Here is a 13,895-nt window from a genome sequence, read left to right on the forward strand (position 1 = left end):
CTGAATCGTTTGCGGAGACCCGCCCAGTCAGCAGCTGTCAGCAGTCAGCAGTCCAGGAGAAAAGAAAAAAAAAAAAGAAAAAGAAAAAAAATCTTTCCTGCTGCCGCCCAAATCAGAACTGTGCATCTATTATTTACTCACGCTTTCAAAAAGCAGCAAACCTTCTCCATCTTAATTCAGCTACCGCACAGCAGATTTACCCCGGCGCGATGGGAGAACAGCATGGGCAAAGAAAAGCTAATAGTGGCATTGCTCACCTGAGACCTGAGATGCTCCCGTGAGTTTTGAAAGTGTTCTGCTCCTTAGAGCAAAGGCACCATTTTAAAATGTAGTATTCTTTTGATTTTGTTCTCTCTCATGGTTTCTGTGATGTCTCTGGGTTCTCCATTAAAACAGCAGGAGATTAGATAGAAATAAGCTTTTAAAAACAGGAATTTGCATTGTTTTTCAGTGAATTGGCTTCCAGCACAAGGACTCATCTGCACCCGCCCAAATACCATGGCACTGCGTGCTCCCTTTGCCACCGGATCCTCCCCTTCCAATGAGACTTTCTGACTGTGTCTACCAACTCTCCTATTAGGAAACCCGTGGGTTGTATGCAGCTATTCTGTTGTATTCTCATTCTCACTCTCCCTCCCTTCTCTCACTCTCACTCTTGCTGGAGACACACCAATACCAGTCTGCGGAGAAGAAAAAGCTCAGAACTACCTTAAGGAATTAAGACAATATGCGCAACCCTTGCCTTTCATAGTGATCACTATTTAAATCTGGCAAAAGCACCAGCCTTTGCGAGGATGGAGTCTGTAAAACAAAGGATTTTGGCCCCTGGAAAAGAGGGGCTAAAGAATTTTGCTGGAAAATCCCTCGGCCAGATCTACAGGTAAGAGAAAGCAAACCCATGCTTACCTGGGGCTTAGCATTAGAGACATTTCCATTTACTCTGGTTATTCACAGAAACTGAAATATGGTCAGAAGGGCTTTCTACTGCTCATTGCCAGTTCAAGACTGCTGTGGAAGCCTTCTTAGTAATGCAAGAATTTTGTATTAAGTGAAACTGCTGTCTTTGTGTTTTGTGTTTATGTCTGTGAGATTTTTTATTTCTTTGTTTAACTACCTGCAGATTCTCATTCTTTCCCGCTTATGGCTTATCCTTTTTATAAGATAAGCAGATCCGCTCAAAAAGCATTGCTTTGGGGGCTTACGAAAACCTTAGATTAAATTACCCTAATGTATATAAATGCATAAAAATAAGCCCTTTAAACAATTAAGCAATAAATTACAAAGAGGAATTTATATCTAGCTTCAAAATCATACTTGAGAATTCCCATTGGAAGCTTTCTTCTATAGTGAATGGAAATGAATCAAAATATATCAATTATTGATAACTGAAATAGCTCTTCCAGGAACCCAAAACAATGCATATGCATTTTTAAAAATTATTTGCTGCTTCATAGATATCAAATTTTCTTGGATGAGAAATGTCAAAGTGATTTTAAGGACAGCCATAATAGCAACCAGCAAAAATTGCTCTTAAATTGCTAAAAATGGTTTTAGTGTTTATCCTTTTACATTCAATATACAAATTATGCACAACTTTAAATGCTTTAAAGCATGTTTCATGAAAAAAGATTTTTTTTTTCTTAATGTGTTAGCAAATTCAAAGCAAAAGGGCAGGTACCTGATGATAAGTGATTTTCAGTGAACACTAATGTTCAGATTTGGAAAACGGAAGACTCTGTAAATGTGTAAGAAGTGTAAAGGAATCGACTAATATGCTCTCCAGATTTCCACATTTCCTGGAATCTGACGGGTTTCATGTAGGTTCCGTTGCTCCTATGCGGCAGTAGACACTGCAAGGGCCCTGCAGTTCTGCAGCCATCCTGGAAGCTGCTGTTTTGGTTCCACCCAACTGCCACTAGGTACGGTCACCTGCACAGCTCAACTTTGTATAGTTGAGCATATAAATCTCATATTTTAAGTGACATCTGTTAAAAAATGTTCCCCTAGAGTAAATTATTAGTATCTTTTTAAGCATCTGGATTGTACTCTGGCTACAACCATTAGACTAACAAGAGATGACCTAATCTTCAGGTGAGAATTTGTAGAATTTGACATTCTTCTCCAGCAACTTCAAATCGCCTGGCAGCGTCTCCTTCAGCTGTGCATTCTCAGGATTGTTCTACAGATTCGTTTTGCTCCACTCTTGTGTGATAAAAAGAAAAAGTGTATATACATGACTTAAAGGTGCACAGATTAACAGAAATAAAGAAAGCCCTGAATGCACTGGGAAATACCTACCAGTGCAAATGCCACGGTTCTTTTGTTTAGTTATGGAAAGCACCAGTCCCAGGGGACTATGGAGACACCACCTTTCCCGTTCTTCTTATTTCTTGAATAGAAATCTCAGGGTTATCAGTTGGCTAGAACAACACAACCACTTTTAAATACAAGCGTCCCACCATTCCCTGATTTCCTTTCCTTTCCCCACTTCCTCATGGGGGAAGAGTGGGGAGGCCGAGGAAGCCTGGCAAAGATTTGAATCAGATGGGTGAAAGCGTGTAATATCATTGTTGTTAAAAGCGAGATCTTCAACATTGGTGTGAAACATATTTCAAAGCTGATTCGAGGGCGAATTTGTATGTTTGGGAATCTCCATTTACATCTTTGGAAATGGGCCCATAAAAATTTTTCGCTGTCTGTAGCTGCTAGTAATGACGCAAAATTGTGAATAATTAATTATTCATGTTCTAGCTGTAGGGAGCCTAGGTGTCGGCCATATGCTGCGGAGGCCTTTGTTTCCTTCTTGAGTAAAAAGGGGTGGGGGTGTGTAACTGGGGTGTGAGCACTAAGCTGGCACCCTGCGGCTGCAGCGAGGAGAGGCCAAGCAATTGACAAAGTCGGAGAGCTTTCTTGGCCCTTCCCCAAAGGGTCGGGGCCGAGAGCTGCGATTTAGTCACCAGGGGATTGAGCTGGGCGAGGGCAAGAGACGAGATTGATCGCCGGAGTCTTCAACCCGGAAAGGTTAAACTTGGTTAGGAAAGAATGCGGGTGAGAGTTGAGTGTCAGGATAAGATCTAAGGTCGCAGGTGCGATGCTGCAGGAGTTGAGGGGCAGCTGAGGAGGAGGCTCCATTCCAGAGACCACACCCCTAGCAAACTTAAGCCCCCATCCCCCGGAACAGTTAGGCCGAATGGTCAGTGTGTCTGAATGGGATGAGGGGAATTCGGACTGAAAGGAATTACATTTTTTTAGACCTGAAGGTATTGAAGTTGAAGGGACATAGCCGCGGAGTGGAAAGCTGGCTGAATTTGGAGGGCAAGGACAGTTCCGCAGGTTTGCTGGTGGCCACCACCCTAACCTTAGGGACGCGGAGAGGGCCCTCCCGCTGCCCTGGTGAGCTCTGTGAGAGAGGAGTGGGCAAGAACCTGGAGCTCCTAACCCGAGCTCCCCGGCCTCCCCCTCCCTCGCTCTGCCGCGCAGGGTGCTGGAGAAGAAGCAGGAGGCCGGCGAGACCATCGAGCTGACAGAGGATGGGAAGCCGCTGGAGGTGCCCGAGAAGAAGGCGCCGCTGTGCGACTGCACGTGCTTCGGCCTTCCACGTCGGTACATCATCGCCATCATGAGCGGCCTGGGCTTCTGCATCTCCTTCGGCATACGCTGCAATCTTGGCGTGGCCATCGTGGACATGGTCAACAACAGCACCATCCACCGCGGGGGCAAGGTCATCAAGGAGGTGGGCAGCGACGGGGCCGCCCTGGCTCCCGCTCATGGCCTTACGTCCTTGCCAAGCTGCGAACCCTGTTTTCTTTCCCCAGCTCCCACTGAAAAATAATGCTCCCGGTGCCCGCCTTAGCGCTGCCCCTGGGGAGGGGGTGGGGTTGCAGTATCAACACCCTTTGCTCTGTGGTGTGGGTCCTCCCTTCCTATTCTGCAGATGGGAGAATAGCCCCTAGGCCTTAATTAAGGCCTCCCCAACCCCTCCTTTTTTTTTTTTTCTTAAATGAAAAATGACTAGTAAGAAGAAGTCGCTAGCTATTGTCCGCTATTTCTAAATAGCAATATTTTCCCTTTGCACGGAGGAGTCGAGTAGTCTGTTACTTATGGCTCTCCCCTCACTTCCTTCGATCCTCGACAAACACTCTTGATAAATATAATGAAACAAAATCGGAAACTGAAATTCCATTAGCTGTGTTCAAAGAGAAGGGCGGGGTTCTGAGGATCCGCCTTTAGGAAAGTCGATCTCGCCCAGCCAGGGAGAGTCACAGAGCCACTGCCAGCCCTGTCCTCACCCCCTCTGCGGGGCCTGTTTAGGTGTCAGCCAGTGATGTCCAGAGCAGAGAGGGCTACTTCAAGGTCACTGGAATCCGTTAGTCAGGACATAATAGTACAACATTAGGGATTGAAGGCCGTAAATCAAGCTGAGCAAAAAACTGGGAGGAGAAACGAGGTTCGCTCTGCGGATGGGAAGCGTTTTCCAGGACAGTCTGCAAAATACATTGGGCCTCAACTTTATAGTTAAAGGGGAACTAAAAGGTCCCCCAGTTCTGCAGTCAGAATAATCGCGATCTGAAAGTTCGCATTCAGCTGACCTGCACCTTCTCTAGCAGCCCAGAGGACCTAAAGGCAAATTCCTCCCTTTCACTCCTTAAACCACCCGGAGGGACTACAGCCACTCTCCAAAAGTCGCTGGGTCACGCCAACACTTTCTGACCCAGCCCCATCCCCACCTTGCCAGGAGGACATCCGCATCCTTTTCTTGCTGTGTCAGAATTTTCCTATTTAAGTCGGGAAGGTTTGGTCCAGTTTTCTAAATCGCCCGCTACATCAACCCTCACTGAGATCTGCCAAGGGACCCGGGGCCACAGTCTCTAATCCCACACCCATTAACGATTTTTTTTTTTTTTAAGCGGGGTATGAGGTGAGGGGAGAGCTTGAATGCCCAGAAGTATTCCCACTATTCGGCAGTAATCCAACCTACACGACCGGAGCCAGGAAGCAAAAGCGGGGTCCCCAGCCTCGCCGTTGCTTACAATATATTTCGTTAATGCGCGTGGTTTCCTAAGACAGTCTGGTTAGGAAACGAAAGTTGAGTACCCATCCCCAGAATGCAGAGTGCCCAGCGCGTTGAGGACCCGGGGTGCAATTCACTGAAAATGAGTCCTCCAACACGGACTCCTCTCTCTATCCATTTTTTTCTCCCTACCCCCCATAGAAAGCCAAATTCAACTGGGACCCGGAAACCGTGGGGATGATCCACGGTTCCTTCTTTTGGGGCTACATCATCACTCAGATTCCTGGAGGTTACATCGCATCTCGGCTGGCGGCCAACAGGTAAGGCGCCCGGCGGGGTCCAGGACTGGGGGCGCAGCGTTTGCACCCCGAAAGGGCGGGCGCTAGCGGCCGGCGCGGCTGGGGAGATCGTGCGTGGGGCCATCCAGTCCCCACCCGCGCCCTCGGGGCCAGGCTGGTCCGCCTCCCGGCGTGAGGTGTACAGGATTTATGTTCTCTCGGGAGGGCTGCCAGCGGCCACGCCGTCCGTGTCGCTGCGGAGGCTGAGTCGGCTTTTGGTGAACTAGCGGGAGAGGAGTTGGAGCTAGGTCTGGATGAACCCAGCAGGGACCATGAAAAGGGGTGCAAGAGAGGGGTGGGGAGCATCACGTGCCTGGCTCCAGTCCTCACGCTGCGCGAGCCCCGGCTCCCTGTGGTGCTCAACTCCCATTTGGGAGCCACTCCAGGCTTGGCGCCAGAACCCGCCCAGCTGGTGCTCCGGGTCGGACGGGCTCGTTTCTATGGAGGCGGCCGCGATCTAAGGCGCGAGAGTCCGACTCCACCTGTTAATGAGCTCAGCTCCTCAGGGGCGGGGTGAGAGCAGGCTCCCAGCTGCGTCCAGGACCTCAGGCCTCGCCGCGGCGGCCACGGTCCAGAGTGCCCGAGGTGTTCGCAGCAGCACCCTGGAGGCTGAGGCAGAAGGACTGGTGGGATTGGGGGGTCACAGGGAGCACAGCTTGGTCTGCTCAGTGAGCAGCTACCTCATCTGTAATCGCTGCGAATATTCTGACTACAACAAGCAAACAAAAAGTAAATGCTGTTTGAGTTGTGGACTTGGCATAGAACGCGTAACTCGCCCTGCATCAGATCTACCCTGCTTCAAGTATTTGTACCTGGAACTGCACTCCATGCCCTCCGTGCCAACCACATTTTAGAGGAAGGAGGCGATAGCCCCAAGCAACTCCTAGGTCGTGTTTTTCTCCCTGTGCAACTCCTCCCCACCCTGCTCCCTGCCACCGCCCCCAGAGCCCTGTCCCCTGCAAAGCCATCCCTAGAGGCGGCTTACTGCGCGAGATGTCTCAGGAAGAATTACTGGAAATTTGATTTTATTTTGAATCGTATGCTGGTTTTGGATAGTTCTTAGAAACGCCAAGAGTGTGATAGGTTTGGAACAATGCCTTTTGAATATTTTTAGCTGACAACAAGAGTGATTAATTCTGAGAGCCAGCAGGAGATAAATATTCTTTCCTAAAAGGAATCCATTTCAGTTAATATAATTAGTTATGCAGAGAATTCAATTTTACAGACTGGACAAAAGAAAGAAGGAATGGATGTCGAAAAATTTGAAGACAACATTGTGCTAAATGTTACTGATTATGAATATATTACATTTTTGGTTTTGAATCCCTGATTTATCATTATTTCATTGTTTTCCCCTAAAAAAGCTATCCCCTCAAACAAGATAAACTTCCCAGAAAAAAAATTTTAAAAATGCCAAATGTGATTATATAAGAACTATTTTACCTCAGGAGGAAAAAAAAAATCACCAATTCACCAAAAAAAAAAAAAAAAATGGAAATGATAGAAGAAATTAAATGTCATGTCATATAATGGTGGTACCTTAGAGGTTTTTATGGGGATCAAAATGTCCAGCTTGGCAAAAATTAAAACCTTACCACTTTCCTGCCAGGCAAAAACACTCAGGCTGCTTGACTCTCCTTTGTAAACTAGGTGATCAATAGGCAGTCTCTTCTGATCACACACACCCAAAGAACAAGGGCATTGTTATCATTTATATCAAATTTAGTAATGAACAGATTGATGATGATTCAGGCTCTAATTATTTCAGCAGCTTTTTTTCTCAAAGAAATAATTTCTGGATTTTAAAATTCTTGTTTGGGCCCAAATTCATCCATGTTTACAAATGACTTCAAAAGGGATACTTTTATATTTCCAGGTGCAGTATCTTGTGTCCCACAAGACTGAGAAGATTAAATTCAAATCTATGATAACATTTTATGAATATATGGAAATTACAGAGGCTGTTTTTTTAATCACAGTTGAGTGCTTTGACATAGTTGCTTCATTTGCTTCACAAGAACAATACAATTTTAAGTAGCTTAATTAGCTACACCTATTGTTAGCATGTTGGTGAATGTCCAACTAATCCTACAAAGTTACATATACTTTTACATTGGAAGCCTTTTTTATAAGTACAAAATCAGAGATTTTTGGAACTGGTTTGAAGGATGCATATTGTTTATTGTGATCATTTTAAGAAAATATTGAAAGCAATGCAGTAAAGCCAGTCTCCCTACAAATACTTTTGCCCATGGAAAAGAAGTTTCTCCAAATGGATCGTTGAATAGCAGAATGAGATTTCCTTTGGGTGGATACTAGGGACAGATTTTTTCCCCCTCTCTATGTATAGTCAAATTCAGTTTGAAGTGTTTGCCATTACTGTTTGGGCAGAGCTCCAGGAGAGGAGCTGAGGTGTATGAAGAAGGCACCTCCTTAGAGAAGAGCTCCCTGCTACACCTCCTGACAAATTTCTCAATGAAAAAATAGCAGTGATCTGACTCCTCTAGTTCATGGGTGAAACAAAGTCTCATTCTCATTCAGACTCTAGGTACAGAAAGAGCTCCCACTCTAAATATTTTTGCTTTCCTGCTCAGGGCGAGGAGGCACAGGATGAGTCTGCAGGGATTCAGTTCAGTCCCCTAGGAAGGTCCTGGCCTCATAGTTTCCTTTGTCTGCACTTAATTGGTGAAGACCTGTGCCTGGGATAGTCAGCTCCTCCGATGATTGAGAGGGGAACTCAAAGGTTTCCTAAAGGAATTCCTTTCCAAATCGGTGATGTTTGAAGATAGCAAGATTTAGTGTTATGATTATATATGTAAGAAAAGTAATTGTATCTTGAAATAATTCAGGGCATGAGGTCATACTAATTTCTGTCTTTACAGGGGAAAATGCTAAGTTTTGGCTTTGTCCTACATTTAAATTGCTTAGAGAAATTGGACAAAGGTTTAACAGGAGAAAAAGCAGGTTTGGGTATATATATATATATATATACATCTATATCTCTATCTATCTATCTATCTATCTATGGCTTTCTTTTGTTTTGTAAAAGGCATAACTAAAGAAAGTCAAATACTCCAAAGGAGATTTGGCCAACATTTGGTCAACATTCCATTTTGAATGTATTATCCTCTATCCACAAATACTGTATAGAGGAGACCATGATATTTAAACCTTATTTAGAGATTTTTGCACTCCTCTGTTACCCTGATTTCTTAGCCTTACACAGTGTCTGTTAACTCCTGCTATATCAACGTTGCACCTATGTATCGGTTTGATGTCATCTATCTCCACTACAATATAAGATTTATGAGTGCAGGTAGTTTTGTCCACATTTTTCTCACAGCTTCATCATTATCTATAAAAGTGCTTGGAATACTATAAATACTTCTTCAAGAAAAACAGGTATCACAATAAGGTGATTTGAACTTAAAACACAAACAAGCAAGCAAACAAAAAGCCAGTAGATACATGATCTAAAGCCAAACCTGTAGGTGCAGACTCCTGAGTGTGCTGGTTAACTGAATCTTTCTGAGACACAGTACATATTTCTTTGAAAGGAGATTGATGATCTTGATTAGAACTCAGGAGACTGATAACACATGATTACATGCTACCTTCATAGAGTCGTTTCACATCTCTAATACTGTGTACTTCATTGCTAAGGTCATGCTCGCAGCAGGCTGGACCATCTGCACACTCAGTGGATGGCTGCAATCTATCATGCCCCAAATCCTGCAGAGAAATACATGAATTAGAGATAGAAGCCTTTAGCAGACCCAAGGGACCCCTATAGTCTTTTTTGGCAAGACAAACTATGTTTTTGTGCATATGGTAGACCACAACATAGATGATTGTATTATTTTGCGAAAAAGACAAAAAAGACTCTATACTTGATTTTGGTTAGGACAAATAGCGTGGTATTCTTTAGAGAAAAAAAATCATGCCAATTGGAACTATCTCTTCCCACTCAGCTTCTTGGGCAGTTTACTCTTTTAGAAGACTAGAACAGGTTAGAATGTTACTGAGGGGGTTTAAATGTGCTGTCTGCAAAAATGAAGAATTCTTCCTTGGTGTTTGGCTGATACAACTTAATTCACATCATTATGTAGGAGAGAACCCAATATATATATAAAATGAAGAGACCAAAATGCATGGCTTTAAACTGTTGACTAATGTGTGTTTATATTTAGAGAAATTAAATTGACATTATTTTTAGGCAAAAATTCTAGATTTCCCAATTATGAAAAAATCTGTTATTAGAATGTTTTTCAGAAACAGAGGAAATATTTTAAATATAAGCGATTCATGTCTCAAGCTGAAAAGGGGGAAGTTTTACTGGTGGGATTCTTGTCACATCATTGAAAGAAAACAAAAAAAAAACATGTTTCTTTTTTTATTAGAATAAACCTTGGAAATGAACTCATAATCTCTGCCACCATACATACACACAAATTTGGCTCTCACTCTCCCTCAATTGTTCTTGCTCTCTACCTATCTAACTAAGCTGTCACTTTTCTTATCCCTGTTTACCTATCCATTAAAAACTCCATTGCAATGAGGGGGTTCTTAATTCCTTCTGTGGGAAGTATTTGCAAATTCCTTTTGTATGAGAAAATAATTCTAACAGCATGAGGCCTCCAATAAGAGCCCACCATTCTGCTGTGGTGGCATTGGTTTATAAGTACACAGTCTTCTGGGGTAAGAAGCGACTATCTCACCTTGCTGCCTTTTCAATATCTGTCTGCCTTTCTCTATTATGGCCCTATAGGTTAGGTATCTGGGGGAAATGCAGCTTTTCTTTTTCTGACAAAAGAAAATACTCCTTTCCAGGAGATGAATAGATGGACTGGATGTGGGGAGAGGTCTCCAAGGGTTGCATATGTTGGCTACAGGAGCCTTTCTCTTTTCATTCTCCAATCCGTGCTTGCCTTGTAGCTCTGGCTTTTCTTGCTGCTGCAGCAGCATGCAGCAACCGCAGTGCAGAGGCAGCTTCCACAGGGGAGGGATTTGATTTCGAGGAAGGAGAGTCAGGTGGGCAGCTGGTGGAGTGATTCTCCTATTGCCATATGCCATTCATTGGGGCTGTCTAATTTCTCTGTCGTGAGTGATGAAGCCATTTCTACAACTTAATGATGTATCAGGGGACCCAGAGCACTGGTTTGTGCCTGTGTCCTCCCTTTATAATACTGGAGCAGGGGGCATCAGATGTGACAAAGGGAGGTGCCCAGATCCCGATCTGATTAGATTAAATAGATTAAACAGGCTGAATCAGTCCACTGGAAACCTTGCAGAAGAAGATTAGTCTTCCACCTGGGGTGAGGGACACTAGTCCCCTGGTTAAATGACAAGCCACTTCCCAAATGGAAATTGATTGATCGATTAATTGATTTAGCAAAAACGAGTATTAACTCTAGAAGTGATAAGTCGCTGGCGATGCTGCAAGAATTTCCAGACAAATCTCTCTGGGATGGATGCATCATCTAGGATCTTTGTGGCTTCTGGTCATAGAAATGCATGTAACTGGGAATTTCACAGTTACACAGGATATAAATTGGCAAATTTGCATTGTAAATTTTCATTTTCATTTGCTTTTCCGAAATTTTCTTTTTTGGTGATATACATAATGCCGCTACACACGCATACCAATGTATTTAAAGGGATTACAAAAGCTTATTATTTCATGATGTACAGGGGATGAAAGGAAATTGCATGAATGTATAACGAGCAGAGAAAAAACAAATAGGAACTGACTTCAACTTGAAAATAATCACAGCAAATTCATTTTAGCATGTTATTATTTTCCTCAGAGGAAATTGTGAGAAAAGCAAATGTAAGTGGATTTCTATGGGTTTGCCATTCTGGAAAGCAACTTTAATAAGCACTCATTTTATTTCACAAAGATTTTAATATTGTTCTTTGAAAAATCAATAGTATCCGCCAGTTTCTAATCTTTTTTATTAAAGAATAATACATTTAGGATAGTATAAATTATTTTGTACATTTCTTTGCCTTTTTCCTCCAGTTAAGTTATTGATAATCTACTTCTACTTACATTGACATCATAAATGAGTTTTAAATTTAGCATTTTGGCTGCTAATTATAAGGACTTCAAATGGAAATGAAATATCATTTTGAGTGAGATTCAGCTTACACTCTGGAACTTAAAACTCAACAATTTAAGGCCTATGTGTCTGATTATTTTATCTTTGAAATGGTGGGTCAGTTTATTGCTGAAAATATTTGTGTGATTTCCTAGAATTCTTCATGGAGAGCATATTGCATTAGTAATATGACAATACTGAATGCCATTATGTATCAATATTATAGTTTAGCATTTTATTAATACTTTCTATCCTGTATTAGATACTACCAATGTTAAATGTTATAATTTATATATTGGTGTTACAAGTATACTAGATAATGTTATCAATAACTTACCTTGCAGTTAATAAAATGAGAGGATCCAAAAAAAATGTACAAGTGTTCATTTGGAAAAATTTACTTATTTCTAGAAAATACCTTTCTTTGCAATGTCCAGTGTTTGTTTTGTTACTGATTACTCACTTTTATGTAGAAAACATGATGATCAAACTGTAAGTGAGCCTCTTTATTGAAATGTCTTATAGTGCAAAAAGAAAAAAACAAAACAACAAAGCACAAAATATAAACAGGAAACCAAATAATAATTTTGGAGAGATATAACTTATTAATGGCATTGAAAAACCACAATCACTCAAATATTCTCAATTATATTATTTCTTATATTATCAAATACAATATTTAATTTGTGGAGAAACTTGTACATTGAAAATATTCCTAGAAAAATGTATAATGTGATATCGAAGACATTGTAGAATAAACCTAAAAAACCCACAATGTTTACTTTAGGTGGAATAAAGTCGGTAGAGATAGAATTACTTAATTCATGTCATGAATAAGGAGGCTATTTCTCCTTTCCTGAAGCTCAAAAAGCCCAGACATGAAGCTTTCAGTGTAGGGTGGGGAAAATCAAAGCCAACTCACCTGAATTGAATGGCAGAAGAGAATCTGCCCACGTGAAAAGGAAAGCAGTGACTTATTATCAAAAGAGCTTTCCAATCAATGTGGAGCTGAATGTTGAGCAGTGAAATTTCTATTTGTCTCAAAGTGGCAGGATCTGAATTATAAATCATCTCCATAATTGTCCTAGCTTTCCATTTGAGGAGGCAGATGGAATTAGAATCTAAAGGAATATTACTTTATGTTTACCATCTTTCTTCCTCACAGTGGCAGAGTCAGGTAGTAATTCTGATACATCTTTTACTCATGGGAGGATGGAAGATTGAACAGCAGAGATTTTTTTTTTCCTATTACCAGATGGTGAGAGGCAGAGCTGGGCTATCGACTCTAGAATATCTGATTTCAAATGATAAACAAATTCTCATTGTTAAATAACTCTCTCCCTCTCTCTCTCATTCACTCTCTTTACACTTTGTGTGTGTGTGTGTGGAGGGGAGGGGTGGAGCAACAGAAACAGATTGAGAAAGCGAAAGAGAGAGAGATCTATTTAACAATACTGCAATCCTTATAGTACATACTTTTGGACTAGGTTCACAAGAAAAAAAACATGGCTGTGGCTGCAGAATAGTTTTTAAATTGATTTAATTACATAGTTCTGATGGCCAGACAAATCTTTTGATCAGAGAATGAACTCGAAAATTCTGTAGTGATGGATATTCCCTACAGAAAAATAGTGCTTTGAAACCCAATCATGTGCGTGCAACTTCAGCTTAGAGATAGGGACAATCACATTTACTTGAACGTTAAATGCTTTCTGGTATATATCCCTATGTTTTTAGAAAGGTAAAAATTATATTTGGCATCTGTGTTTTTGTTTTCTAGCATCAAGCCAAACAAAAAGATTGATTATAAATAAGCACAGCACATCACACACACACACACACACACACCCCACTAAACCATTGATAAATGCCTAGGAACTTTATGAGGGCACTGTCCCTGCTGAGGCAATGCCACCTACTTCAATTTTGCAAGAAGAGCTTCTACGATATTAGTTTCAGAGGCTGATGAGGATGCTGTGTTAGACAGGTAGTGTTATGACACTTGCTCAGGAGACTCCAATATTTGGAGGATTCAAAGAAGGGGCTAGGCTGCACCATATATTTCAACTCACTAGCTACCTTCAGTGAGGACTGATCCACAGGTGTGCTCTAAACTGCCAATTTTATGAAGTTACTTTCTAAAAGGGAAGTACTCTAATTAGCAGTTTGTCCCTTTAGTGGCTCAAGAACAAGTAGTCCATTTATTGAGTAGGATACTGAGACAAATAAAATTCAGGGTAAAAAAGATTTGTTAATATTTATGAATCCCTAAGAAAAAAGTTATTATTGCCCTCTTCTGAAGGTTTATGTACAAGAGGAATCATATGCAGACTTCCTAAGAATATGTCATGTACAAAACGTTCCACTAGTGCCATGGTGCTTCAAGTGATGAAAATCTGGACTTTTTTCTCCAAGAGATACAAGTAAAAGAAGGGACAGGAAGCA

The 13,895-nt window shown here is 41.9% G+C and overlaps 1 protein-coding gene across 1 annotated transcript in view; it reads left to right on the forward strand.

The window, feature by feature from the left end:
• The first annotated feature begins 638 nt into the window (after nucleotides 1-638).
• The window catches only part of SLC17A6 (solute carrier family 17 member 6), a 36,869-nt gene continuing 23,612 nt past the window's right edge, over nucleotides 639-13,895 (forward strand). The window contains exons 1-3 of the mRNA XM_040980282.1: nucleotides 639-880; nucleotides 3,481-3,733; nucleotides 5,213-5,331. Of these exons, the coding sequence (XP_040836216.1) occupies nucleotides 795-880; nucleotides 3,481-3,733; nucleotides 5,213-5,331 (458 nt within the window). The 5' untranslated portion in view covers nucleotides 639-794. The remainder of the gene's footprint in view (nucleotides 881-3,480; nucleotides 3,734-5,212; nucleotides 5,332-13,895) is intronic.

This window comes from Ochotona curzoniae, unplaced genomic scaffold, assembly GCF_017591425.1.
Source record: "Ochotona curzoniae isolate NIBS_2020 unplaced genomic scaffold, NIBS_Ocur_1.0 contig_3432, whole genome shotgun sequence".
Taxonomy (NCBI): Eukaryota; Metazoa; Chordata; class Mammalia; order Lagomorpha; family Ochotonidae; genus Ochotona; species Ochotona curzoniae.